The following is a 25846-nucleotide window of genomic DNA, read 5'->3' on the forward strand; positions in this document are numbered from 1 at the left end:
TATCTTAATATTGTGATTACTTTGTTTTATATTATTTTATTTCTTATACTCACAAATGAAAATGAGACTTCTTCATTGAACTTGTCCCTGAGAAAACTGCTAGTGAAAATGTTAAGCTTTAGCATAAATAAATAAATTAATTAATTAATAATCAGTTTAAAAAGTTTATTAGGTTATGTAAAACTACTTTCTCCATTTATGACCCTAATAGTATCTGGATTGGAAAGTTATGTTCAGGAAGTAACATTTAATGTGATATTTGGTTACACATCTTTTGCATATAGTGACATTCTGAAGTTTAACTCTACTGCAGCCATATTGAATTCCAGCTGATCTCCTGCAAGTAAAATAAACACTTCGTTTACTTCATATTAGATGACTGACTGGCCATTGAAGAATGCCTTTTGACCCAGTAGCCAGGGGAGCCTGATTTTGGTGCATGGCATCACAAATTAAAATAAAAGATTATTGAATCTAGGTTGCTCATAAGGGCAAATCAGGATGGGACATATTTTCATGTGTGGATCTGATAGGTTTCTCATTTTCATACAGTGTGTTCCATTACAGGTCATTTAAAACACCATCATGTTATTAAAACAGCCTGTTAAACATGCTTTCACGTAGTATTGTGCTTAGTAAGATCTTGGAGAAGTTTCAAACCATGTGGAATCAACAGGCTGTATCATTGGAATATGCTGTCCAGAGTGTAGTGAATGGCTCATGGAGAGGTTATCCAGGCCCAAATGGAACATCATTTTGTGGTTGAGTGTTCAAATAGATGATGACCCAACACCAAACGATGCCATCTAGAGGTACCTGGACTTTGGACTTCCTTTATACTGTGTCAGGAAAATTTACTGGCTACTGGACACCAACAGAATAATCAAAACAGAATAATCAAAAAAGACAATTCTAAAAGACACAGACATTTGAAGCTTCTATAAACATGTCATATAAAATACACGTTTGTGACATACATATTAGCAGTTTACCATGTAGCCGTTTTACTGTGAATCTTTCAGAAGCACCTGCCGCCCCGCATTCAGCACATGGGCCAACACTTGTTTTTCTTTTCTTAGCGACATTTAGGCTAATCAATATTAAATAACTTACATTTTAAGTTTTAGGCTAAAAAAAACTTTGGTTTGAACGCATATAAAGATTCACAGGGTAAATATTACACAAACTACAGCTGATGTGGCCTGGGTAAATTAATGGGTTATGTAGACATATAGCTCTGTTAACTTATAGAACTTTACCTTAAGCAGGCTTAAACGGAACATAATATTAAGTTTTAGGCTAAAACAAACTTGAATTTTTGAGCGTATCCTTGCTGTAAAATCACTTCCTGAAAGATAATATGCATAGGGACGCAAATAGGAAGTTCCCCCTATTTCCCCTCATAGCGCATGTCAAAATCATGACGTCTTCAGTTGCCGCTGCTCTGCTCGCCTAATAGGCTTAATTCGGATATATTATATATATTACAGCTGGAGTGGATTTAATGTACAACAAAGGTGCTGATATCTATATCTGTGCATGATCATTTCACTCCGTAACTTTTATTCATATTATACCAACTTTACAACTGAGAATACAGGGGAACATCTTTAACCAGAGCCAGAGAAAAGTGGTTTCCCCTTGGAGAGATACAGCTGGAGTGGATTTAAAGTACAATAATGTTGCTGAAAATCTGTATCTGTATCATCATTTTACACAGTTTTAGTCAACCTATACCACTTTCACACTGAGAATGCAGATGGGGCATTATTACAGCTGTTATAGATTTAATGCACTATTATCATATTCATTCATCTTTGTTTTTAAATTTTATTCCACCTGCTTCATTCTATTAACATTGTTTTATACAGAGAGTAAACGGTAGAACAGATTTACACAGTGCCCCTAAAACAAGTAATTTTCAGTAAAAAACTGACCATTAGGATCAGTTTAATATACTATAATGCTTTCTTTGCTTTTTTCAGTTCTCCCAGTAACTGCAATGTGTCCAACATTTTAAACTGTGGTGAATTAAATTAATGTTTGACCATTTTTCTCAAATTGAATGATTACTACATACAGGTGTAGTACACTAATGTTTCTTGATACAGCTATGTTATCTGTTACCATGTTTAATGGAAGTAAACAAGTGGGATTGAATTTACTAGTGTTCCTGGTAAATGGTTTCCTTTCCCTACCCTACAACGGGGTATAAAGGTGCTATAATAATCCTACTTTCATTTCATTATATTACAAGAAGTTATAAAAGTACTATAATAATTGTGTTATTGTCTAAAAGGTGGTATAATATGACTAAAAGTTACTGAGTGAAAAGATCTTGCATAGATTGTTACTGTACTTTAAATCCACTCCAGCCGTAATATACAAGAGGAAACCAATTTTCTAAGGGCTCTGGTTAAAGAAGTTCCCCCTGTATTCTCAGTGTAAAGGCAGCACAGATTGACTAAAACCTACTGAGTGAAATGATCTTGCATAGATATAGATTTTCAGCATTATTATTGCACTTTAAATCAATTACAGCTGTAATATACAGGGGGAAAACACTTTTCTAAGGGCTCTGGTTAAAGATGCCCCCCCTGTATTCTCAGTGTAAAGGTGGTACAGATTGAGTAAAACTTGCTGAATGAAATGATCTGGCACAGATATAGATTTTCAGCATCATTATTGTACTTTAAATCCACTCCAGCTGTAATTTACAAGAGAAAAACCTTCTCAGAGTAAAGGTGGTGTAATTTGATTAAATGTTCCTCACAGAAATGACCTTGGTACAGATATAGATTACCAGCATTATTACTGTATTTTAAATCCACTCCAGCTGTATCTCTCCAAGTGGAAACCACTTCCCTGCTGTGTTCTTATTACTAAATTATAAGGATCAAACTTGTCGTGCTCAAAGACAGAACAGATGCTCACTATCATTACTCTTGCATTTTAATTCAATTTCAGTTGTTATATTGTAATATTTGGGAAACCTTTTCCCATTAGTACCAGCTAACTGTTCCCTCTGTGTTCTAGTGTAAAACAACAACTGCACTAATGAACGCTACAAAGAAAAGACACATTACTACCATAACAGTAAGACATGAATGCACTTCAGCTTCAACAGACTTAAACAAGTATTAATAATAACATAGACCAATTACTGTGCCGTGTAATGCAGTTTATTTATATCAACAACAAAACTTTCAAATTTTTCAAATATTTACACAACTTAGCGAGACTGACGAGGCTATGGGACATCTACAGTACATCTTTAAAAATACTGGAGTCTGAACAACAGAATGTCTCTATATGCACGGTAATTAAACCAGAAGTGGAGCATTAAATCAGTGTTCTGCAGGGGTTCAGTCGCAAAGTGGCATCTGGCAGCAGGAAGTGGCAACTCCGCCGTCCGGAAATGGCACGTACTGGCATGTGCCACTTAGCGAATTGCACCTGACACCGACAACTGGTAACGAGTGGCACATGCCGCTCATGCCACTCGGTTAGTGACACTCGCCACACAGAAACGGCGTGTGCCTCTCAAAACAGGCACATACCAACAGCTCCTGTGAGTAAAGCAAAGACTCTGGATAGACTCGGCTGGGCTAACTAGCGGCACATCATAGCTCCATGTGCCACTTGTTACCAGTTGTCGGTGTCAGGTGCCATTTGCTAAGTGGCACATGCCAGTACGTGCCATTTCCGGACGGCGGAGTTGCCACTTCCTGCTGCCAGATGCCACTTCGGGACTGAACCCCCTCTCTCAGTGTTGCACGGAGTAGCTAAAACCATAGATATACATACCTAGGTGCCGCGTTGCCTGTTGTTCTCTATCTGAGGCGATACATCTGCGAGTCCGCCATGTTGGAGCGGTCAAGATGAGTTCTCAGGATTAAATCAGCCACAACTTCCTTATTACTCACCCAAGTTTCATTAAATTTGTTTTGTTATAATCCTCAGACATACATTCATCTAGGTTGCACGGACTGTTTTCGGTAGCTTTTATTTCTTTAATAATTGATCGTACTAATTAGCCGTCTGGGCCAGCAGAAAAGCACTCAATCTGCACCTGACGTTAATAACCGAGTTTAGCGCTCCGGTAGAAACACCACAATCTCACACACATCAGCAAATACATCAATGTGTGGATCACTTCTAATCTTAATACACATAAAAATAAAATCAAACAAGAAGCTCGCTGATGCACCATTTAAGGTGAAACGGGAAAATTCGAACAAGAAGCTGGCGAATAAGAATTATGAATATCTACACGGATTAAGGAATGCTATACTTACCTAGCTGTAAAGCATTAATCACCATTATAAATAAATAACTACTACATAAAGTTAAGATCTCCTAAATAGACTATTAAATAAAATAAGCTTAATATAAAACCAGGAAAAAAAACAATCACATCAACAGGTTCTCTGTGCCTCTGGACTGTCTGGACTCAAAGCGGCATCTAGGTATGTATATCTATGGCTAAAATGGAGCGAAAGCTAGCATTAGCAAGTTTACGCCCCTACTGTTTGAGCATTAAATTCACATTTTATACATCTCAACATGCCTTTAATTACAAAACATTTCACAAACGAAGTAAAATTTAGCTTACCCCGAGGATGATAACAAAATTACCACGAGGAACATTACGAACACGAACGAATTAAGCCTAGGTCCCGCTACACAGCCTCAGCTGAGGACGTCATGATTTCGACATGCGCAATGAGGGGAAAACAGGGGGATCTGAATTTACCGTAACACCGGCAAGTGGTTGAAATACGAATGGGAACGCTCACATGGCACGATTGCGCTGTCCTACTGCGCATGCGTTCCACTGTAAATTTGCTCTGCGGCGCTGCAGTCAGATCCTTCTCGACCTGGTAAAGCCTCGCAGAACCAGGTGTTACACCGAATTCTGTGACCGTCGAGGGCGCTCTTTCGCAGTTTCTGTTCACATGCACGAGCGTTTTACGCAGACTGCGTAAGCTACACCGACGCGCTTTCGTTTCTCGTTCTGCTGCTTTCAGCAAGTCTAACGATGAGAAATTCGTGTATGTACATTTCATATTGTTTGTTAATCACATATATATTCTTGGCTCTAATGTTTCTACATCTGTAAAGGTCATATAAGGAAAGATAGACAATGTCTACACCAGACAGTGGCAAGCTTTTTTGCCCGAAGAAGATAAAACGCCAGGTGGCGACTGTGCAAGCCTGACTGAGCTGCGGACAGCTCAAGCAAAGGGTCACGCGCTGATCACCCCTTACTAGTAGTCTTAGCACAGGGGTCGGCAACCGAAATGTTAGGAAGAGCCATGTCCTTTCAACAAAAAATGAAACCACCTTGGGAGGCACAACATTTTATGTCAATTTTACTATCTTGGCTGTAAGTATGTCTCAGTATGTGCTTATGTGCTAGTATAGGCTAAAAATTTAATAAACGAAAACGCAGACTTAGTTTGCTCTGCTTTAACCTTTAGCTCAGCTGTATCGTCTTTTCTCGCATCTCAGAAAACCTTTCCGCGAGTTTCTTGTAAAATGTCTCTCAATGTTCGACTTTTTGCGAGGCTGAAGTCGCTTCTCATTCTCCTGGTTCTCATTCAAATTGTCCAGTTCCACCTTAAATGGTGCCTGAGGCGCCAGATTGTACAATTTAAAGTGGAACTGGAGAATTCGAATGAGAAGTTGACTTCAGCTTCACGAGTTGTTGCAGATTAAACGTGTGAGGAAACCAGCTGAGTGCTTATAAATGCAAATAAGTCCATTCATCTCCAAATCATCGATGTTCGTCTTAAATCTTTCTCTTTGCCTTTTTGTTGTCTGTGTTGCCGTGTGACCAGCAGTCTGTGCGTCAGTCTTTAGCGTTAAAGGTTGAATTAGCAGTTATGCATTAACTCCAGCATTTAAGACCATTTATTGTGAAAACTGTGCTAGAATTGTGTGTTATAACAACTTTACAGCAAAAGAGGATTATGTTATTTTACCTAAAAATCTAGTTCTGCTGTGGAGCCGCAACAGCTCTGCAGCAGTGGAGAGATTATTCAGGCCAGATTCTCACCACAAACAGAACCAGGGTCAATGATGGGGATTTTGAGGCTAAAGTGTTGCTGAAGTTTAACAAAGGTCTCTGAATGTCATGTCTGTACACATCTTGCTGAAATGAAAAACCTTTTTGACTTAGCCTTTAGTCTAAATCTTTGTTGGATATCATGCCTTTGGTTGTGTAAGTTTCATTGTTGGTTACACTTAAACTTATTTTTTTGTGATCTTTTTGTATATTTGCAGCTTTTCAATTGTATGTTTCTTTCTGGCAATGATTAAATGCAGTGTCTTGTTCACATTATCAGTTGGGCTTGTTTGGTGTGTCAGGTGGAGATTCAGAATCATTCTGACAATCACGCTTTGAAAGTAGCTAAAAAGTGGTGCACTACTCTTCAAAAAGTAGCTAAGAAATAGTTAAATTGTGCTAGCTACAACTTTTGGGAAATTTTTCAGTAGCTATCCTAACCCTGATGATACGTCACCTGAAAGAATTTGGTTAGACTTTAACTAGTTTTTGTGGAGATTAAGTGCAGTCACTAATATTTCGTGTAACACCTAAAGATAGCCATACTGTTGACATTTTGACAGTATAATGTTAATGAGCAGTCAATGGCTTCCAAATCAAGTTATTTAAAAAAATCAGCTGAATCTGTTGATTCATACAAACTCAATATGTTATTTTTAAGTCCCAATTATGCTTTATTGCCAATGATAACACATCCAGACATCCGTAATTGCCTTGTAAATACTGCCATCAGCCCCACCACTAAATTGGTTCCATTCGGCAGTCAGTAAAGGAACAGAAAAATTGCTCAAGCGCTTCCATGAACTACGGTTTAATGGAAAGAATTTAATGAGGGCTCAGTTGCAATTCCACTTTGTCATCACCCACTAATGTAATTTTTTTGCATTGGTCTTCCATTGATGAACCACTTCATCCAAGTGCACAATATTCTTCGCTATATTTAGATATGTTTTTTCAGATTTGTGGCACATTTTCAAAATTCTCAAAAGAGGTGGATGTAAAACCCAAGAGTTATTTCCTCTTTGATACCTTTTGGTCAGATTCAAGCCAGCCTTGTCAGCACATACTCTTATCATGTCAGCATTTAGATGAATAGACACATGACCATGTAGAAATAGATCATTACCAAACAGATCTTTAAGAAAACAATGTTCCCCAAGAATATCCTTCAACCATTCATATGGTCAACAAGCCGCACCACCATTCCCTTGATGCACATTCAACAGGAAAGTGAAAAAGAACCTTACCTTCTTTAAGATGTCGCCATATTGAAGCTAGGTCTATAGCTAGGTAGGTCTAGCTAATTACAGAATACTAACAGTGCTAGGAGATGAGGCTAACACATTGTTCATCCAAGTCATGTGAAGCATCTTTTTAAACTGCTGCTTATTTAACATCATTGAACAGCTCAACACGCTTGGAGTCTCTTTATTTGGATTTACTCTGTAACAATAAGTTAGAAGCTCTTTAAACACACATACTAGCACACCTGATTCAACTTGTGAGCTATTTAACAAGGCCTTTCTGATTTGTAGATCTGTTAGAGTAAAAAAACACTAAAAGATGTAGAGCCAGGGGTTCTCCAGGACCAGAGTTAGAAACCACTGATCTAAACGTCTTGTCCTCCAGGTGCATGGGTTTTTATTTCCAGTACTGGAGGGCTACATTTCAATAGAGTCTGACCAGTGTTAGATCAAACTAAGCTTAAAGCTATCTGGCTCAGCAAGAAATCCTGCTTTGTGAGACGTGCCTCAGCCCTCTAGGACTGGAATTGGTTACCCCTGGTATAGTTCTTTTTGTGTAGGTCTCATTCTTAAGCTTTTTTCGGTAATGACTTCAAAAGGTGCAATGATACAATCAACAGTGGTCAGTCAAACTACAGATAGGAGTCATGTATGTGTCAAACAGTCTTTAATATGTTGACGTGGCATGAGAACCATTTCCTCACTAACATTGAGAGACTAAAATCATATGGTTGCACACTATGAAAACACATGCAAATCAACAAGTTCAACAGATTGTCCTTTCTATAGAAAAGAAGTGTATCTACAGTTCTGTGTGATCATGAAGAAAATAAGACCCAGATACAGTCGTATGCAAATGTTTGAATGCCCTCGATAAAGAGTGAAAGTAAGTTAACACATCCACATCTTAAATACGGCATTTTTCTGATAATGCACAGTTTCTATTTATTTGCTGAGGTTAACCTGTTTGTAAAATATAAAATGCGCCATAACCTTTGCACAGGCCACAATTTGTTTTATTTTTTCCCCAGTATTTTAAATTAAGTGTGTGGTGTGTAGAACGTGAACTATTTACATTCAGAAAATCAAATGATGTCATTTGACCAGAGGTGTCCAATCTTTTGCATACAACTATATATTGTTTAGTTAAAAGAAAAAGCTGAAAATTAACATCACAGATAAGCTACATATTATCCTCAGACGTGTAGAAAAATAAATATGCTTTTATTGTAATCCTGGAATGGGGCCAGTTCAATCAGTTCAGGTTTGATTTGCTTAAGATTGCTGTCCATCCACAAGATGAATGAATTAATTATTGCTTTGAACTTCTTCTTAAGATAAATGTCAGTAAATACTTAAGTAAGTAAATCTCTTCAGCTGAACTAGCAAAGCTAATCTGAACTGGCCTCAACCCAGATTTTAACACCATTATTCTAAAATACCATTACTACTACAACTGTTATTATTGCTAAATAAAAACAACAACAATAATAATAATAATAATAACAATAATAATAATAATAATAATACTTGTCAACATTTGACAGTTAGCACTGAATGATCCTTTTTACCAGTAAAAATTACTGGCACATTTGAGTTGGCACACCTGCCAAGTACTTAAACCCCCACTCTCTCTCAGCCAATGAGAGATCATGTATTTTTAAAACTTCTTGTTCTTTCTTTTAAAATTTCTTGTCTTTCTTAAATTAATTGAAATGATTTCTCTCCACTTTAGCCAGGTACACTCTATTAACCTGTAAATATTTTGTCTTGTTTGTCCTCACCATAAACATTACACTTCGGACCCCCAAAACAAACAGCTTGGGCAGCCCTGCTTTAGGTAAAATCCTTTCATCATTTTTTAGAAGTTTGGAAAGAGTGAAAATATATTTGTTATTCATTATTGTAGAGAAAAGCAAAGAAATAACAACAGCATTGAATGGTTGATGAAAAATGGATAAATGCAATAAACAAGAAGTTTGAAAACTGTAACAGTGGTTAATTAACAAAGTGATCACCGAGAAAAGGATCCATACACATGTCCACACAGCGAGTAAGAGGAATCGAGAGAATGATCCAAGGGTCACATTAGTGCACTCTGTTTAGAGGAATATTAAAATTCATTAGAATAAAAGCCCTTTTAAAAGCGTATTTTATTCTGCATTATATCTTTATCAGTGGTGGTGTAATAAAGACTCACTGCACAAATAATATTTGAGCACTTCTGACTGAAGCCAGTGGTGTTTATACTGAATTATGCTGAGCTGATACTGTGCATTAAACATGCTCTATACAAAATATAAATTAACCTAAGATGAAACTAACCTGTACCACATCAAAACCACAAAGTCAGAACAGTTGTCTGAGAATATGAGGGGCACGTTTCACATTATAAAACTGATCATACCAGTTATAAAATCTGTTTGGCTGAGAGACATCAAAGTCTTTGTAAAATACTTACATATTCACATTTATGACACACATCAATTGAACTGAATCAATTGAATCAATACACATCTTTAGTACAGAATATCTGCATCAAAATGTATATGATCAGGGAAAAGAAGCTGTGTCAACCTGAGCAAACATATTTTTTCCAAGTAGAAGAGCAAATATAAAAGCATGATAAATGTTTTTATTTACATGACTATGTTTATATTTATTTACATAACTGTCTGTTTCTTGTTGAATCTGTGGATAAAAACTTCACGCTGTAACACTGTGTTTCAATTACCATGCTGCATGGAGGTTGTACTTTGGCTTAGATAGCTCTTACTGAGGTGCTTATATTGTTCAAAACTATGCTATATTACACTGTTAGAAATAAAGGTTCTGTGCAGGTACATTTTATGTGCATCAAGTTACAAACAATGTAATTGTGCCCTCAAAGATACAACAGTGGTTTTAAGGTCCAACTGTGTACTTTAAATAGGTTTTTCCTTGTGAAAAGTATGTATTTGTACCTTGTAAAATAATTTCAATGGATTATGGTACAATTATGTTCCCTGACTAAAGGTACTGAGACGTACCCTTGAGGGTACCACCCCAGTGACAGGAGGGGTACTGCCCCAGTGATAGTTTTGTACCTATTTTTCTGAAAGTGTACCCCACGAAGATGAAGATTAAATAAAATTAATGTATGTGTCAAGTAATCAAAAATTTTTTTTTAAAAAGTTACTTCTATGGTACAAAGACAGTCTTCAGGGTGTTAGATTGCTGTCAAATTTCACAGATGACATTGCTATGGGAACACAAGAACATGACCAAAACTACATAAATATCCCTATTACATTTTCACCTGTGTTAGGTTGTGCCCAGCTCTCCCCTATTTAGTAATATCCTAGTCTGTAAATGTTTTATGAATGTAATAAGCCGCCATATGTTGTGGCGAATTTCTTGTAAATTAACTATGTTGCCTGGCTTAACACTGTTTTTTGTGTTGCCCATAATCCAGACTTTCCTCCACAGACTAGGAACATTGGCCTCCTATATGGGTGTCTAAAGGAATTACAATTAGATCATTTGACCAAATTAAAACTAACTTTAATGTATCAATTTTTTTTTTTTTTAATTTTGTAATGTACTTCCATGTAATGTTGTATCGATGATAAGTACAGTGTATTTATGTATATTTTTTCAAATAAAACAATTTGGATGATTAAGTAAACCTTTTTTGTAGATTAACAGTAGCATATTATTCTGGATGTCCCTTCACTTTAAATAAGAACCATATTTAACTGAAGTAAATCTTTAAAAAATATATATTTTTATTGAGTGAAATAGTAAACAATATATAGGCAGATGTCAATATCGTTTTCCAACCCTAACAAGATAAAGGCGAGTGTATGTAAACCCCATAGTGGCTTCTGCAAGCCTGGCAAAAACATGTTGAATGTTGTCTTACCTCAGAAAGTCATTTGTCTTGCATGTGCGTCTCTTACACTCGAGCTTTAATCAACAACCATCAGACACTGCTGGAATTTAGTAAATATTACATGCTGTTCACACTATTAGTTTTAGCTAAGACACTGCAGAGCCTCTCAGCTTGTAGGCCGAGACCGTGGCATCACAGCTGGCTGAGCAAGAAGCACCACAGACGGTACACATGGAAAGCTGGCAAATCTCCACACTAGGCTAAGGGCTAACAACTCACCCCAAGAGACTGAGTTTTACTTCACTCTCTTTTAATTTATTTATTAACTCATTAACTCACTACACTCTCAGAAAAAAGGTATGGACCAGACACTGGGGCTGTACCCCTCCTGTCAATGGGGTGGTACCCTCAAGTGTACATCTCAGTACCTTTAGTCAGGGAACATAATTGTACCATAATCCCTTGAAATTATTTTGTTGTGTAGGCCCTGTAATGCATATTTTCTGGGACTGTGAAAAGATTTAAACTTATTAGAAAAGAATTCATAAAATATACACAACATATACCAAGAATTCCTTGTCACCCAGTGTTAACTTGTTGAATATATATTCTGACACCTTTGATGCAAACAGCATGCATGTATTAAATACTAGGACGAAACAAAGTATATTATTGTAATGTAATGGTCAAGTGCCCTCAGTCAAGATGTGCCTCACTTTTTTTCTTTTTGCTACTTCCTTTTTGCTCTCTTCTTTTAACTTTTAACTTCTTTTTCCCCCAGACACCTTGTCATGTTCTTGCATGTGCATGGTATCCTAGTGGTAGGAGAAGTGAGCCATCAACCGGAAGGTTGCAGGTTCAAATCCCACAACTGACTAGATATGCCTGGCTGTGCTCTTGGGCAAGGCACTTAACCCCCCACTGCCGCCAGGCGGCACTGCTCTGCTAACAACACTGTGCTGCTCCCAGATTGGGCATAGCAAAATGACAAATTTCCCTTGTAGGACCAATAAAGTACATAACGTGAAATCTAAGTGGACTGATTTGGTGAGCAGTGATTTTATTGTAACCCTGTGAAAACCCAATAAAAATAAAGTTGAAATAAATACATATGAAAGATTTAAATAAATTATTATTATTAATATTATTATTATTATTATTATATAAAAGATAAAAAATAACTGTTTATTGTGATTATATTAAACATGGACATAATTTTTCTTGCTTTTCATTTCCATTTAAATAAACACATTTTTTGTTTGTAATTCATTAGTGTATTTTAACATATTGTATTTTGATGCAATTTATTAAAAGCAGGGTTATGATAAAATCACTGTCAGACATGTTTGTTCATTTCTAATAGCATTAACTGGAGCTGTTGTTTGAGGCAGCATGTACACTTACACTTCTGAACTGTTGGAGACAAAGGTTATCGCTAGGCAGAGGACTGCTGCTGCCTGGGACCAGAGGTGGAGCTGTTGCGCTAGGCAGCACTTCCTCATGGGAGATTTCCTTTCATGCAGAGGAGAAACGGGAAAGATCAACCCATGAGATTAACTTGATGGAACGTTTTGCATATTCCCCAGTACATCTTTTACATAAGACCACACACTGTGTTGTCAGATTGTTATACATATGTACCATTTAGTTACATTCACTGATCATTTTGTCAGGTATACTTAACATATAGATGCACTTTGCAAATAAATATCAATATCAATCTGTTGCTGCACAATTTATCATCTCCCCTCTTCCACATCTGTCAATGGAAAGGGACCACCATAGAGCCACCACTGAGCAGATATTATTATGGAAGAGACATATTAGTGCATTCTTATTGGGGCTCTTAATATATCCTCATTTGTGAGACAAGGTACAAAAATAATTGAGAAAATGTCATTTTTGTGCTGTTTAATGTCACACTGACTTTGTCACTTAGACTTTTAAACATGTAAGTGCAACTAGAACACAAACACATTCTGTCTGGTTGCACAAACTGAGACTGAACTGATCTGTAATCTGTGTATTTGAATACCACATTTAGGACCTGCAGCTTATCTAAGACAGAGGAGATAGCGCTGCTTCACTTTAATACCTGTGCTTGATCTGTGATCTGTGTTACAATATTTAAGTCTGAAGAAACATATCTTCTTTTTGATACATTTTGCGCTACCACTACCCTAAAAGTTCATGACGAACAGATATTGTTATTAAAAACATCCTCCTAGGGGAGCATGCTCCCAGACCCACTTCCTACTTGTTAAAACTGAAATCTTTTATAATGACACTAGCTGTAATTTGCACATATTTTGCACTGATATATTTGTTTCTATTATTGCAGCTTAAATAACTGGAATGTTTTTTTGTTCGGAAGTACAAAGTCAAAAGACATTAACCCTTATTAATCAAAGTGGCATACAAAGAGTGCAGATTTGACCACTCTGAATGACATGAACTACATAGCGTCTGACTTTTTCACAATGCTAGCAATGCGATCCAGAGCTCATTTGAAAGGACACGTCATGCTCTACTTACTTATGGAGTTTGGCTTCGTTCTACCATTTTTTAATCGAACTACAGTGCTTCAAAGATCAGATATCAAACGTCGTTATCTCTGGTTTGCCAAAGATGACAATAAAATAGTCATATGTCATTGGAGAAGGAGCATTATGCCCTGTAGTCCTGTAAAGTTTGAAGTTAAACGAAGTTACGGCGCTCTTAATTTTTCTGCTTCTCCAGAAGTTCGCCATGGGCAAGCATCTCAGCAGGACACGTAGGGTGTCAAATACAAATATGCTAGATTCCGGGGACTGTATCATTGGTAACTTGAAGGCCAGGAATGCGATCCAGGGCTGGTTGGAAAAGACACACTCTACTGACCTGTGGAGTCATGACCTTTGTCATGGATTTTTAAAGTCAGATTTTTAAAGTTTGTTGCAAAGCATTCCCTTGTCCTGTTGTTTTATTCATGACGCCATCAGCAATTGGTCGACGTTGATTGGACTTTCATTACACAACTGTTGACTTTTAATATCTGGTCCCCTAACTCCTAAGAGATAAGGTTGATACACCATATATATACAGATACACCAAAGATGAAACACAAAACGGTCTGTGAAATTTACTTGCACATTTTACGATCAGATCTGACTGCATGCTTTGTTGAATGGGCCATTATATGTGTAAATATGAAGTGGATATATGCTCTGGAAGCATATAGTTAGGTATTAAGTAACAAAAGCAAAAGTGTCGTTTCTTCTCACTACCTAATAAACTGGCAGATCAGTGTATGGTCACATTTAAAGAAATAGCCCTCTGACCAATGAATGATTTACACCAGGGGTGCCTAATACGTCGATCACGATCAACTAGTAAACAGTACATGTTGGTGGACGGCACCTCATTTAACGTTCCTTTACAATTAAACAGGGTGTCAAATTCCAACACTTTCTGGCAGTCAGCAGGTCAACGTGATTAGCGTGAAATGTGGCCACTGTCTCTTTAATGTATTGCTGTTAGCATAGCTATTCCACTGCCCATAAAAAGCACTGCTGTGAGTTTGCCTCTCTAGCAATCTAAACTTTTTTGTTACAATGTGAAACTCATCTGCTTGATTTGCTAAGTAGCCATCGCACTTCCAAAGAAGGGGAACAACACATTTTTCAACTATACACAGAAACTATGACGATGAATACCCAGCTAAAAATGAACTCAGGAAGAAAAAGTGCAAGAATTAAAAGTAACTGCCCAGCAGTCAATCTTCACAAAGCCCAGCTCAAAAGCAAAAGCTGATACCGTAGCATCATTCCGGGTGAGTCATATTATCGTGAAACACAAGAAATCATTTCAGAATGGAAAGATGGTCAAAGAGGCCTTAGTTGAGGCAACAGACTTGTTGTTTCCGGATTTTAAAAACAAAACAGAGACAATCTCAGCTATTAAAGCTCTCCAGTTGTCAAAAAGCACAGTTAGGCCTATGCAACGCTGCGAGATCATGGCAAGGGATTTAGTGCAGCAAAAAAGATATAAATAACTGTATGTCCTTTCACTCTAATTTGACAAGTCAACAGATGTCATCACTACTGCACAGCTGAAGATTATTATCAGAATAGTATTTGATGACATAATATCTAAAGAGGAGCTTCTTGCAGTTTTACCTGCACAAGAGGAGAAGACATTTTTTTGTGCATTCAAGGAGTTTATCGACAAAACCCAGGTGCCAATTTTTAAGCTTGTATCCATCACTTCTGACAGCGCCACTGCAATAGTGGGTCACATAAATGGGTTTATCACCAAATACAGGAAGGACAAAGCATTCCCAAACTTCCTTAATTATCACTGTATAGTCCACCAACAGGCACTATGCACAAGAATGTTAAACATACCCGAAGTGATGGATATGTCAACAAAAATCACCTGTTTGATTCAGGCAACACCTCTGGAGAGACGGCTATTTCGTTCATACATGGAAAAAGCTGGCAAAGAGCATTCTAATCTTGTGCTACATACAGATGGCTAAGTATAGGGAAATTTCTATAGGATCTTTTAACTGACATCAAAGAGTTTCTTCACATCTCAAGCCATAGAGAATGTGCCCAGCTGGATGACAAACAGTGGCTCTTAAATTTGGCTATGACGTGTCTAACCAACATGTTGATTGAGTTTAATTTAGAGCTGCAAGGCAAAGAAAAAGTGCTAGACATGATCTGCTCCATGAATGCTTTCAAATAAAAACTGGAGTTACTGTCTTTAAAGTTGCAGCTTCACGACTTGACCCTGATTTACACCATACTCACATTGATTGGTCCCTTGCTTATGATGGCGAGTTCAGTAGCCTGGTACACACGACTGCGAACCTGCCCATTATACCCGCTATAGGGTGATATCAACTTCTTTGCTGGAAAGGAGAACATTTATTAAAATACCAAGGGGACATCTTGGACACATTAAAAGATAATATGAGATATTCTGTTATATAGAGACTTTTAGATGACATGCTGCAAAAAATCTGTGACTGAACATAGAGGGAATCTGACTATCATTCTATCATGTTTTATAGTATAAGTACTCATGAATTGACTGACTTTAACTGACTTTTGAAAAAAAGCAAAGTCCATTGCACAAAAATGGATGAAACAACAATCTTGCTGTCTAGATCAGACCATTTCTCTACACCCAGATGGCTCCCTGCTTCCTACATAGTCACAAATAAAATACTGGCTCCTGCACCCAAATAGTGAATAATATGTCTAACAAACAGTCATTTGGGATTCAGCCATGTGTGTACAAGTTCATACTGGAAAAAAGGTGCACTATTTGGGTGTAAATGCCAGAATTTTTTAATTTACATAGCACACTAGAAAGAAGGGAACCATCTGAGATTCAACCTGGGTTCTATGCTACTTAAGGCAGATATGTCTAAAATATAGACATTTGAAGCATGTAAGACATTCAAATGACATTCTTTAGTATTTACAGCAAATCATATAGTATGTACTTCAAAGCCTATGATATTAATGGGGGAGTTGTTTAGACTGTTAGCTACCTTTTAGCCTGTTAGCCTGCTGATCAGCCTAGTTCTAGTTTAGAAAATAAGCCATCAGCCCATCAGTTTAAACAAAAGCATTACAGGAAAAGGAGCATTACAGTCCAACGTTATCTTTGTTTACCCCATGACCCCAGTCATGACTTTAGGAACTTTTCCATAAGCTCACTTCATTTATCATATTGAGAAAACAGAGAGCTGAAGAAAAACAGATCCCTAAGAATACAGATACACGTAGATGTTAGCAGGTTATTGGATGTATATAACAGCGTTTACCAACAGGCACTTGCACTGCTGGTTTGCAAACATGCTGATAGCTCTTATAGATATGCTTACTAGAAGACTTCTGAACATTACTCCTCTAGACTCAAAAAGATTCATGCAGTATTGTATTAGAAATCATACCTGTATCAAACTGGCTATCTGTCTGGTCTCTCAGGAAGTTCTCATAGACTCTAATACTTGAAAGGCAATGTTGGCCTTCAAGGCTTACTTCCACATCTTCTATGTCTTTGGTGAGAGCACAGACTTCTGGAATGGTGTATATCAAGAGGAATACCCAACCATTAGACACCAGAGCTATGGCCAGTGTGGCATCATCCCAGTTAGAATGTTGTAAAATCTTGTTGCCATGAATATACATCACAATCCAAACCAACCAAATAGAAAAGGAGAGGAGCCCAGTCAACAGGATGTAGAGTGCGTCTTGCCGGAATGACTTGTGTGTGTGGGTCATTGATAGCACAGCCATTAGTACTACAGCAACCAACAGTACCATGACATAAATAAGTGCCATGGTAAAATCCTTATTGGTAATATCACATACGCCTCTGATCACTGCTGCATTGTCTTGCGGCATCTGTGTAATTATCATCCATTCTGTGTTGATAATGACTTCCACCAGCCAAAGACCAAGAGCTCCCAGCCAGAATAGCCTTCCCTGTGGGCATTTTTTATGCCGATCCAGTAGTGCCAACCACAGACTATGCATCAGCAGGCATGCAAAACAACCTGCAAATAGCACTCCAAATACAAACCTCCTTGCTGTGCAGGTGGTGCTGTCCCGTCCCATGATGAAAGCAAAGGACAAGCCAAAGAGGCCCAAGCTGAAAATCAAGAAGGTGACTTGCAGAGCCAACACGCTCTTCCTTCTTCTGTCAATAACGAAGGGTAGGCTTGACACCATGACAAGCAGCAGCAAAAAGGAAGCTAAAATCCCAGCACTCGCAAACGCCTCCACCACAATGCCCCAAACTGCCTTCAGGTCACACAGTGTATAGTAGCGGGGGTCTATTGCGGAAGGACAGCCTCCTGGTGCGGTGCTGAAGGAATTCATGGCCGTTGAGGTGACTGCAAGAGACATTCCAACCTACAGAAAGACAGCACGCAGTATGTTACGTTAGGGTATTTACTAAATATCTATTTAGTAAAGTTTTTGGGGTCAGTTAATCAAATATTTTGCTTCTATATATACTTTTTGCTTTCCATAGTTCCAGTGTTGCTTGACGCTGTTTTCTGTTCAATGAATGCGCGTGCCCGAGGACCTGATTTGTCAAAGGGAATTTGAGGAGTAACTGAATCGGATATAACACTAGCAGCGGCTTTTGTTTACAGTTTCTTTTTACAGTTTTCTTACCTATTTTTGGAAGATGACAGAGTATGTGGAGGACTTTGATAAGGTCTGTTTCTAAAATGTCGTAGAGCCATACTGATTTGAACCATAATAATGACTTGCAGTGGCTTGAAGAAGAGAAAGCAAACAAGAGAGAAAGACTAAACCCGTCGGCGCCGAAACAGAAGACCCCAGGGCGAATGGAAATTGATGGTGTCAACAACAAACAACTTGCTACTCTGCTCACCAGTTTATTGGGAAGCACAGCGAGGTGCCACTGAGATCTATCGCAGCTCGATGAATAATGTTATTCACGTAATCTCTGAGTTTTGCTGACACCAAGTAACGCAACAGTGCCAACCCAAACAACACAAAAGGTGTGCGGAATTTAGCACTATTTTACCATTATCAGCATGACATACACAACCTTATAAAACACATGTAAGTTCAATGGTCATTTTGGATAGCAGATAAAATGGTGATATTTGTAGTGTAGACATACGGACATCTGGTTCCTAGTACTACAATGGTGAACAATTTTGACTGTAAATTTCTCTAGAAAGGCGCATTTCACCTCAAACCACTCTGAATGATTTTATATTCATTAGGTAATTTTGCGAAATCGGTGGGGTTCCCCTTTAAGTCTGCTGCTATCCGGGAGATGTTATAGGATCACGAGGGCACAAACTATTAGGCTAAAAGACTATTTTTATTTACAAGCTGTTAAATAATATCATACTTTAAAAGCACTTTTTAGTGTTTAGTGTAATTACAGTAATTATCATTCTTCATTATTCTTCATCTTTTATATCTGTATGCATTATGTGGATTTTCTAGATTTCATCCATCCATCATCTAAACCACTTATCCTTCTGGGTCGCGGTGGGGTGCTCGAGCCTATCCCAGCTGTCATCGGGCGGAAGGCAGGGTCTAGATTTCACTGTCTGTGTAATATAGTAGTGATCAGTAGTGATATTCCTCACATTAGACACAGATTTATACTGGTATTTATTTTATTCTTTTAAAAAGTTACCTTTTATAGGGGACAAATGTTAGTAAGGTATGGACAGTTAGGTGGAGTCTTGTCTTAACAATTGTCTTAATAAAATTAATGCACCATGCATATGACAATAATAAGTCTGAAGTCTGAACCCTTTCCAGAGTTGACCCCCTCAACACCATCTGCCTAGTCAGGAAAGCCCAGCAGCAACCTCATTTCCTGCAGAGGATGAAGAGAGCAAACTAAGGGCATTTTCACACTTGTCCCAAATACTTGCATCCACACCTAGGACCGATTCTGGGCTCGCTTGGGGGAGGGGCTCATTATCGTTGGTTTGCTTTCACACACAAGAATTCCATTCGAACCATGGATCTATTCCGTATGTCACTTTTCTGTGTGCAGGTCTGCAAAATGGTAGACAATATCTTCACCCATTTGTTGCTCTTTATTATTGTCTTTGAATACAAACACTTACGGGCCAAAGAACACCGCTTTTTGTCCACAACGAACCTTTCCCCGTCATCACGAAACTTAGAAAGGGAAGTGACACAATGAATTGAAGCAGTCACATTACAGAATTAACTTAAACCCCCATGCGGTGCCAGGAGCAGATAGCTTCCGCACCAGAGTTCACTGGAAGCTAAACCCCAGACCACGAATTTTAGGAGGACCATAGATCGGTTCTCTGGACTGCTCCCAGGCTCGAAAACAGTGATCGAACTTGACCTAATGTACTGAACTCATAGAGAGAGTGTTCCTGGGTCTAGCAAAAAGCTGTAGTGTGAAAACGCCCTGAGAGAGCGAGGACTAATCTAGACCAAATTTCTAATAGCCAAGTTGGCAACACCCCAGGGCAGTTATTTCCATTCATACAAAATCTCTTTAAATGGGGAGAGACCTATAAACCCCAAACTAAAAGGAACATATTAAAAATCACTGATTAAATTGGAGCTTTCTCCAGCTCAGCTTGTTCTGATTTTACAACAAGGGTGAATTTTTCCCACTTGCAGCTTAACCAGCATCTAAACAGCTTAACCGGCTCATCTAAATTGAAGGGCATCCGTAGACGCCATGTTGAGTGTTACAGGCTTTTCCATTCATTTTCCAACCAGTTACCTGTCTCCTCCTTTATAAAGTCTCTACCTAGACACTTCCAGTCATCCACCAGACTGACCACACACCCTTTAACCATCACTGTACACCTGAACTAAATTCTTTAATTCTTTGAATGCTGCTATGGGACACTTTTACCTTAATCTTTCTTACAGTTTGGGGTTGATAATGTTTGCACTAGTTCCTCCACTCATATGCTGCTTTGTTGAATCCTGTATCTGCACTTTATGTAGTTCTGTGTAAGGTGCTGCTGTTGAGTGCTGCACCATGGGCCTGAAGAACGACATTTCGTTCCAATGTGTACAAGACTTGACTTAATGTGGCACAATATCAGTTCCTCACAGGATTTTAGTGAACACAGTGTTTTAATGTTCTTTTTTCGTCTACACTTTAACTTGAGATCAAAACTGATTAAACATTGCCATTTTTCAGTGTGAACCAAAGCTTACCAGGTACCAGTTAGCACTGATGGTAATTCATTGTTGTTTTTCCATCCTCAATGTTTAGTTAACACTGATTACAACTGTAAAACCATATGGCATAGAACCTTATTAACTTTACACATGCAACTTTGGAACAGGGACTGATATCAATCACAGATTCTGAAATTTATAAAACTGTTTTTGAATTTCATGTAACTCTGACTGAGGGGAGGAGTAGCAAAATTTCATTCTCTCTAGTCTACAGCGTGACTATGGAGATGAAAATGCATGTGTTTATGCATTTCACTATGCATATGTGTGGGGGATGCACAAGGCCACTGCAGCTTAAACTGTATGCAAATCTTTGGAGGGAACATCATTCATTTTCAACCCAAGCATAGTCACTATGATTGGAAACTCAATGGTGAGGAAGAGAAGAGGGTGTATGGAGGAATACCTTGAGGGAACATGACAGTATCTCACAGCCAATTTTGTATCCAAGAGGTACGATACTTGTCTAGTGGCCACAACTTTATAATCTTGTGACCTCAAGTAAAAGGTCATGTTCTCTTACATTACATAATTTGTGGCTTTGAGATACAATCACGTTCTTTCAAGACTTTGTTGTACTATTTTTCTCAAGCACGTAAGATAATAAAATACGACAGTCATACCTGATTCAACTTAGCACCTCATTGGCAGGTTTAGTAGGTGTGTTTAGTGCAGGAAAATCACCAAACAATGCTGGACACTCCAGGAATACAGTTCGCCAAATCTGGCTTAAATACTACAGAGACAGTTTTTAGTCATAAATGACAAACCTAAAACCAGATGCTAATCATATCCAAGAAAGCACACAAAGGTTTGACCTGTGAGAAAGTGTCCTGTGGTCTGAACAGAAAGACAAGATAGAAATCCCTTTGACGATTAATTAGATCTTAGTGAATGTACATCTAATATAAATTGTAAAATACAGCTGATCTATCCTATGTAACATTTTTTGCTATGTTTATTTGGGTGTAATCTGAAAAACTCTCTTTAAAATATATCTGAATTTCGACATAATTAAATGGTCAAGATGTAAACAAATCCCCCTGAAAAAAAATTACTATTATGAGCAGTATCAATGATTGAATTACACAGTTATTTTTAAAAAATCAGTGAAATTCCTCTTTAAATATATAATATTAACGGAAAATAGCATGAATTCCTATTGCATTTTATATTAAAACTAAGTTTTATGTGATTACGACCACTTTAACTATGTCCTAAATTATAGCAATAATACATAAAAGCCTTTACAGTGGAAACGGCTGTAAATCTTATATGAAATATACGGCTGTAAATCTTATATGAAATATAAATTATTCAACTGCATTTGAGAGGTTTTCTTTCTGTCTTTTAGAACACAGAATGAAAGTAAAATACTTTTTTGCCTGACATAAACATTAATTTGAACTGAATGCCACTTCGCCCCTTTTTAGAAAGAGTGATGTAACTGCACAGTGTTCATAGTATGCTAAAAGTACAAGAGTATAAAGAAATAAATGCTGAATAATGAATAAATAGGTCACGTATAGCACGTACCTGGCGCTGAAACGGACTGAGGCTAACAGCTGTTTACCCCTGTTTGTCTGAAGTGCTCGAACAGGCGGTGAATCATATATAATGAAGTGCTGAAGCAACAGCTACTGTGCCAATATAATGTTCTACACAGAGCCACACTTAGCAAAACAGCTGTACATGTATCAGCTCGAGCTTTTCTCCACTACACTGTCAGAAACGAATCGAAAAAGTAATCCGTCGAAAGTGTCGGTTGATGAAGACAACTCTTTATTTGTAACGCTTCAGTCTCACGCGCAGCCTGAAAGCCTACAGCGCCACCTAGCGAATAAAGCAATAAAGAGCATGTGAACTCTCACCCAGCTTCAACTTCCAAGTTACACTACTACTACTACTATTTGTAATAATAATAATAATAATAATAATAATGATAATAATAATAATATTTTTAAAAGTTTTTACTTATTAACTGACAAGCAATTAATTCAACAGCTAAATCACAGCCATGAAATGATGTTATAAATCATTATTGCACTTAAAAATGCTTGTGATCAATTAAAAATTCCATGAGAAAGACATTAAATGAAGTTTCTTGACTTACAGTGCACATCGTTTCATACCGCCACTTTCTGTGAAGACCTCAAAGATCTCACTGTGCCATACGCTATATAAGCAAATAGCTAACTACCTGGATAACATTACCAAAAATACTCTGGAATTGCTGTTTGCAATCAAAAGTGTATATACTAAGAAACTATACGATTTCTCTGTTGGTATATAGTAATTCAGAAATAATCTATTATATTTCCCTGTATTTGTCCCAATTAACTGTTCCAGAAATCACTGGAGTATATCTATAGTTCTTTCTCATATAACCTTATATTATATAAGCCCTTGGCTATTAAGCGATCCTTCCTTATCACACACATTTGCAAGCTGCTGTAGAAGCATCTGATAAATGAAGCAATATCCTCGTGGCCTGTCCCATAACAAACTGACTTTACACAAGCGTTCCCATCCTCCAAAATACACAGCAATGGTTGCAGCCTCTTCTCAAGGAGCTCTAAGTTCCAAAAGAATTTTGTCAAAAGCCAACTTGAACTGCCAAATCTCTACAATTTTGAAGTCTCCTGAGTAATGTCATTCTCCAAAAGACAGGCTACAATGACATTATCCCTCCAAGACAACTAAATAACAAACCACTAGATGCCACCAAATAACCAAGAACGTGCAGACATGCATCACACGCTCAAATGTGATTTCTAAGTGATCTGTTGGGTCTTGGGAAGGACTTTGTAGACTGAATCATGTAATTACTAAGTTGAGAAAACTGAAAGAATGTAAAATATTATTTGGAGACACACTGTCCACATAAAAAGCAAATATCTTCTAATAAGGGGTGATTTCCTTGTGTAAATATGGTTTCTGGGATTGCTTGGAATGTGAGAAGCAAAAAATACAACAAACTTCTAAGACTAAACTTTGAAAGTGTGGAAAAAAATCCCTGCAGATTTCTTTGAAAAGCTGAAAGCAAGTTTCCTGAAAAAAGGAAAACTGTAAGACAAAGAGTGGAACACTAAATACTGAAAATTCAAAAATAATATTTAATTGTTGAGGCTTCTATGTAATTTTCTGTTAAATAGTTGTTGTTGTAGATGTTTTCTGCTTCTTCTTCTCTAATGCTGAAAAATTAATAAGTTGTGCTTAATAACCATTTTGGGTGCTCTGACTTTTGCACATGACTTTTCAGTTCTATCAAGCATGGCTGTAAAAAACTTTGGTGTCAGTATTGATTCTTAATCTCTTATGTTTATGTAACATTACCATTGCTGCTTTCTTCCATCTGTGAAATATTTCCAACCATAAATACATACTTAACACAACGTGGAAAAAGTAGTTCATACCTTTGTCACCTCCAGATTGGAGTATCATAATGCTTTGCTATCAATATTTTAAAAACAAGTTCAAGTTTAAACCCAGAATGCAATGAGTCCAGTGTCCTTAACTAGAAAGTTTGACCTGATTAGCCTTTTATTATCATCACCACATTAGCTGCCAGTTAAATTCTGCTTTGATTATAAAATAGCCTGGTAGTACTAGTGATGGCCTTTCTCCAAATTAGCTGAATGAAATACTGCATATGATGATTACGCATGATTGTTATGTACATGCTGTGCGTTCTAAACTTACCTGACAGTCCGCTGTGTCTCTTTCTTGAGCTGTAAGCATGCTCCTGCCTGCTGTGCCACTCCAGTTATGGTTCCCCCTCCCTCTTTCCGCCCCCAGACCTGCTTGACGACTTTGGACCATTTGCATGTGACATTCACCCTCCTGTTGCAATGAAAACCTCACATTTTTAATGAGTAATCTACCATCACATCCCTCTTCAGCTTTGATTTGTAAGTAGATTCAAGATATTGTATGATCCTCTATAAAAGCTCATTCAGTGGTACATCTCCTCAAAGGTTCTTTTTCATTCACATAAGGAGCTTTTCCTTACCACTGTTGCCCTAAGTTTGCTCGGTAGGAGTCTGGACCAGGATGTCTCCAAAGCTGCTTTATGACCAGGCCAGTGTTTTTTGGGGGCAGGAGCTCAAGAGAAACAGAGGGCAACATGAATGTGAATTTAATTTACAGCATATTACAAACAATCTTATCAAGAGTGTCATATTTCAGAGAAACAAACATAGTATAGTTTTTCTCAAGGTAGCCTTGAACTTCAGTGTTATTGCCTAATCAGGGATTACAGGGTTACACCATCTGTAACAAACAAAGGCTGCAACATTACTCTGTGCTACACTTTATGGCCAAAATTAAGGTGTTCAGTCGGGTTGAGGTCAGGGCTCTGTGCAGACCATGGTAGTTCCTCCACACCAAACTTGTCAAACTATGTCTTTATGGACCTCGCTTTGTGTACAGAGGCACAGTCACACTGGAACAGAAAAGGGGCTTCCCTAAACTGTTGTGACAAAGTTGTTAACATGTTATTGCCTAAAATGTCTTTATATGCTGTAGCATGAACATTTCCCTTCAGTGGAACTAAAGGGTCTCTCCCAAACCGTGAAAAACATCCCCAGACTATTATGCCTTCTCCACCAAACTTTACTGTTGGCCCTATGCATTCTGGTTCAGACCACTAACCCATCAGACTGCCACATACCACATACATGGATTCATTACTCCAGAGAACACATTTCCACTGTTCCAGAGTCCAGTGATGGCGCACTTTACACCTCTCCAGTCAGCGCTTGGCGTTGCGCATAGTGATCTTAGGCTTGTGTGCGACTGCCAGCCATGGAAATCCATTTCAATTGAAATCCAAATCAAGTTGCTTGTACTGATGTTGTTTCCAGTGGCAGTTTGGTATTCTGTGGTGAGTGATGCAACAGAGGATAGGTGATTT

The 25846-nt window shown here is 37.8% G+C and overlaps 1 protein-coding gene across 1 annotated transcript; it reads right to left on the minus strand.

The window, feature by feature from the left end:
- Nucleotides 1–4818: 4818 nt before the first annotated feature.
- LOC118821790 (G-protein coupled receptor family C group 5 member C-like) lies at nt 4819–24651 on the minus strand. The gene is made up of 5 exons (XM_036590516.1): nt 24634–24651; nt 17139–18102; nt 15985–16085; nt 12593–12700; nt 4819–4950 (listed from the first exon to the last, which is right to left on the minus strand). The coding sequence occupies exons 2-5, from the start codon at nt 18094–18096 to the stop codon at nt 4819–4821; spliced, it is 1299 nt and encodes a 432-aa protein (XP_036446409.1). The 5' UTR covers nt 18097–18102; nt 24634–24651.
- Between the last annotated feature and the right edge of the window lie 1195 nt (nt 24652–25846).

The sequence above is a fragment of the Colossoma macropomum genome, unplaced genomic scaffold (assembly GCF_904425465.1).
Source record: "Colossoma macropomum unplaced genomic scaffold, Colossoma_macropomum, whole genome shotgun sequence".
In the NCBI taxonomy this organism is placed as follows: Eukaryota; Metazoa; Chordata; class Actinopteri; order Characiformes; family Serrasalmidae; genus Colossoma; species Colossoma macropomum.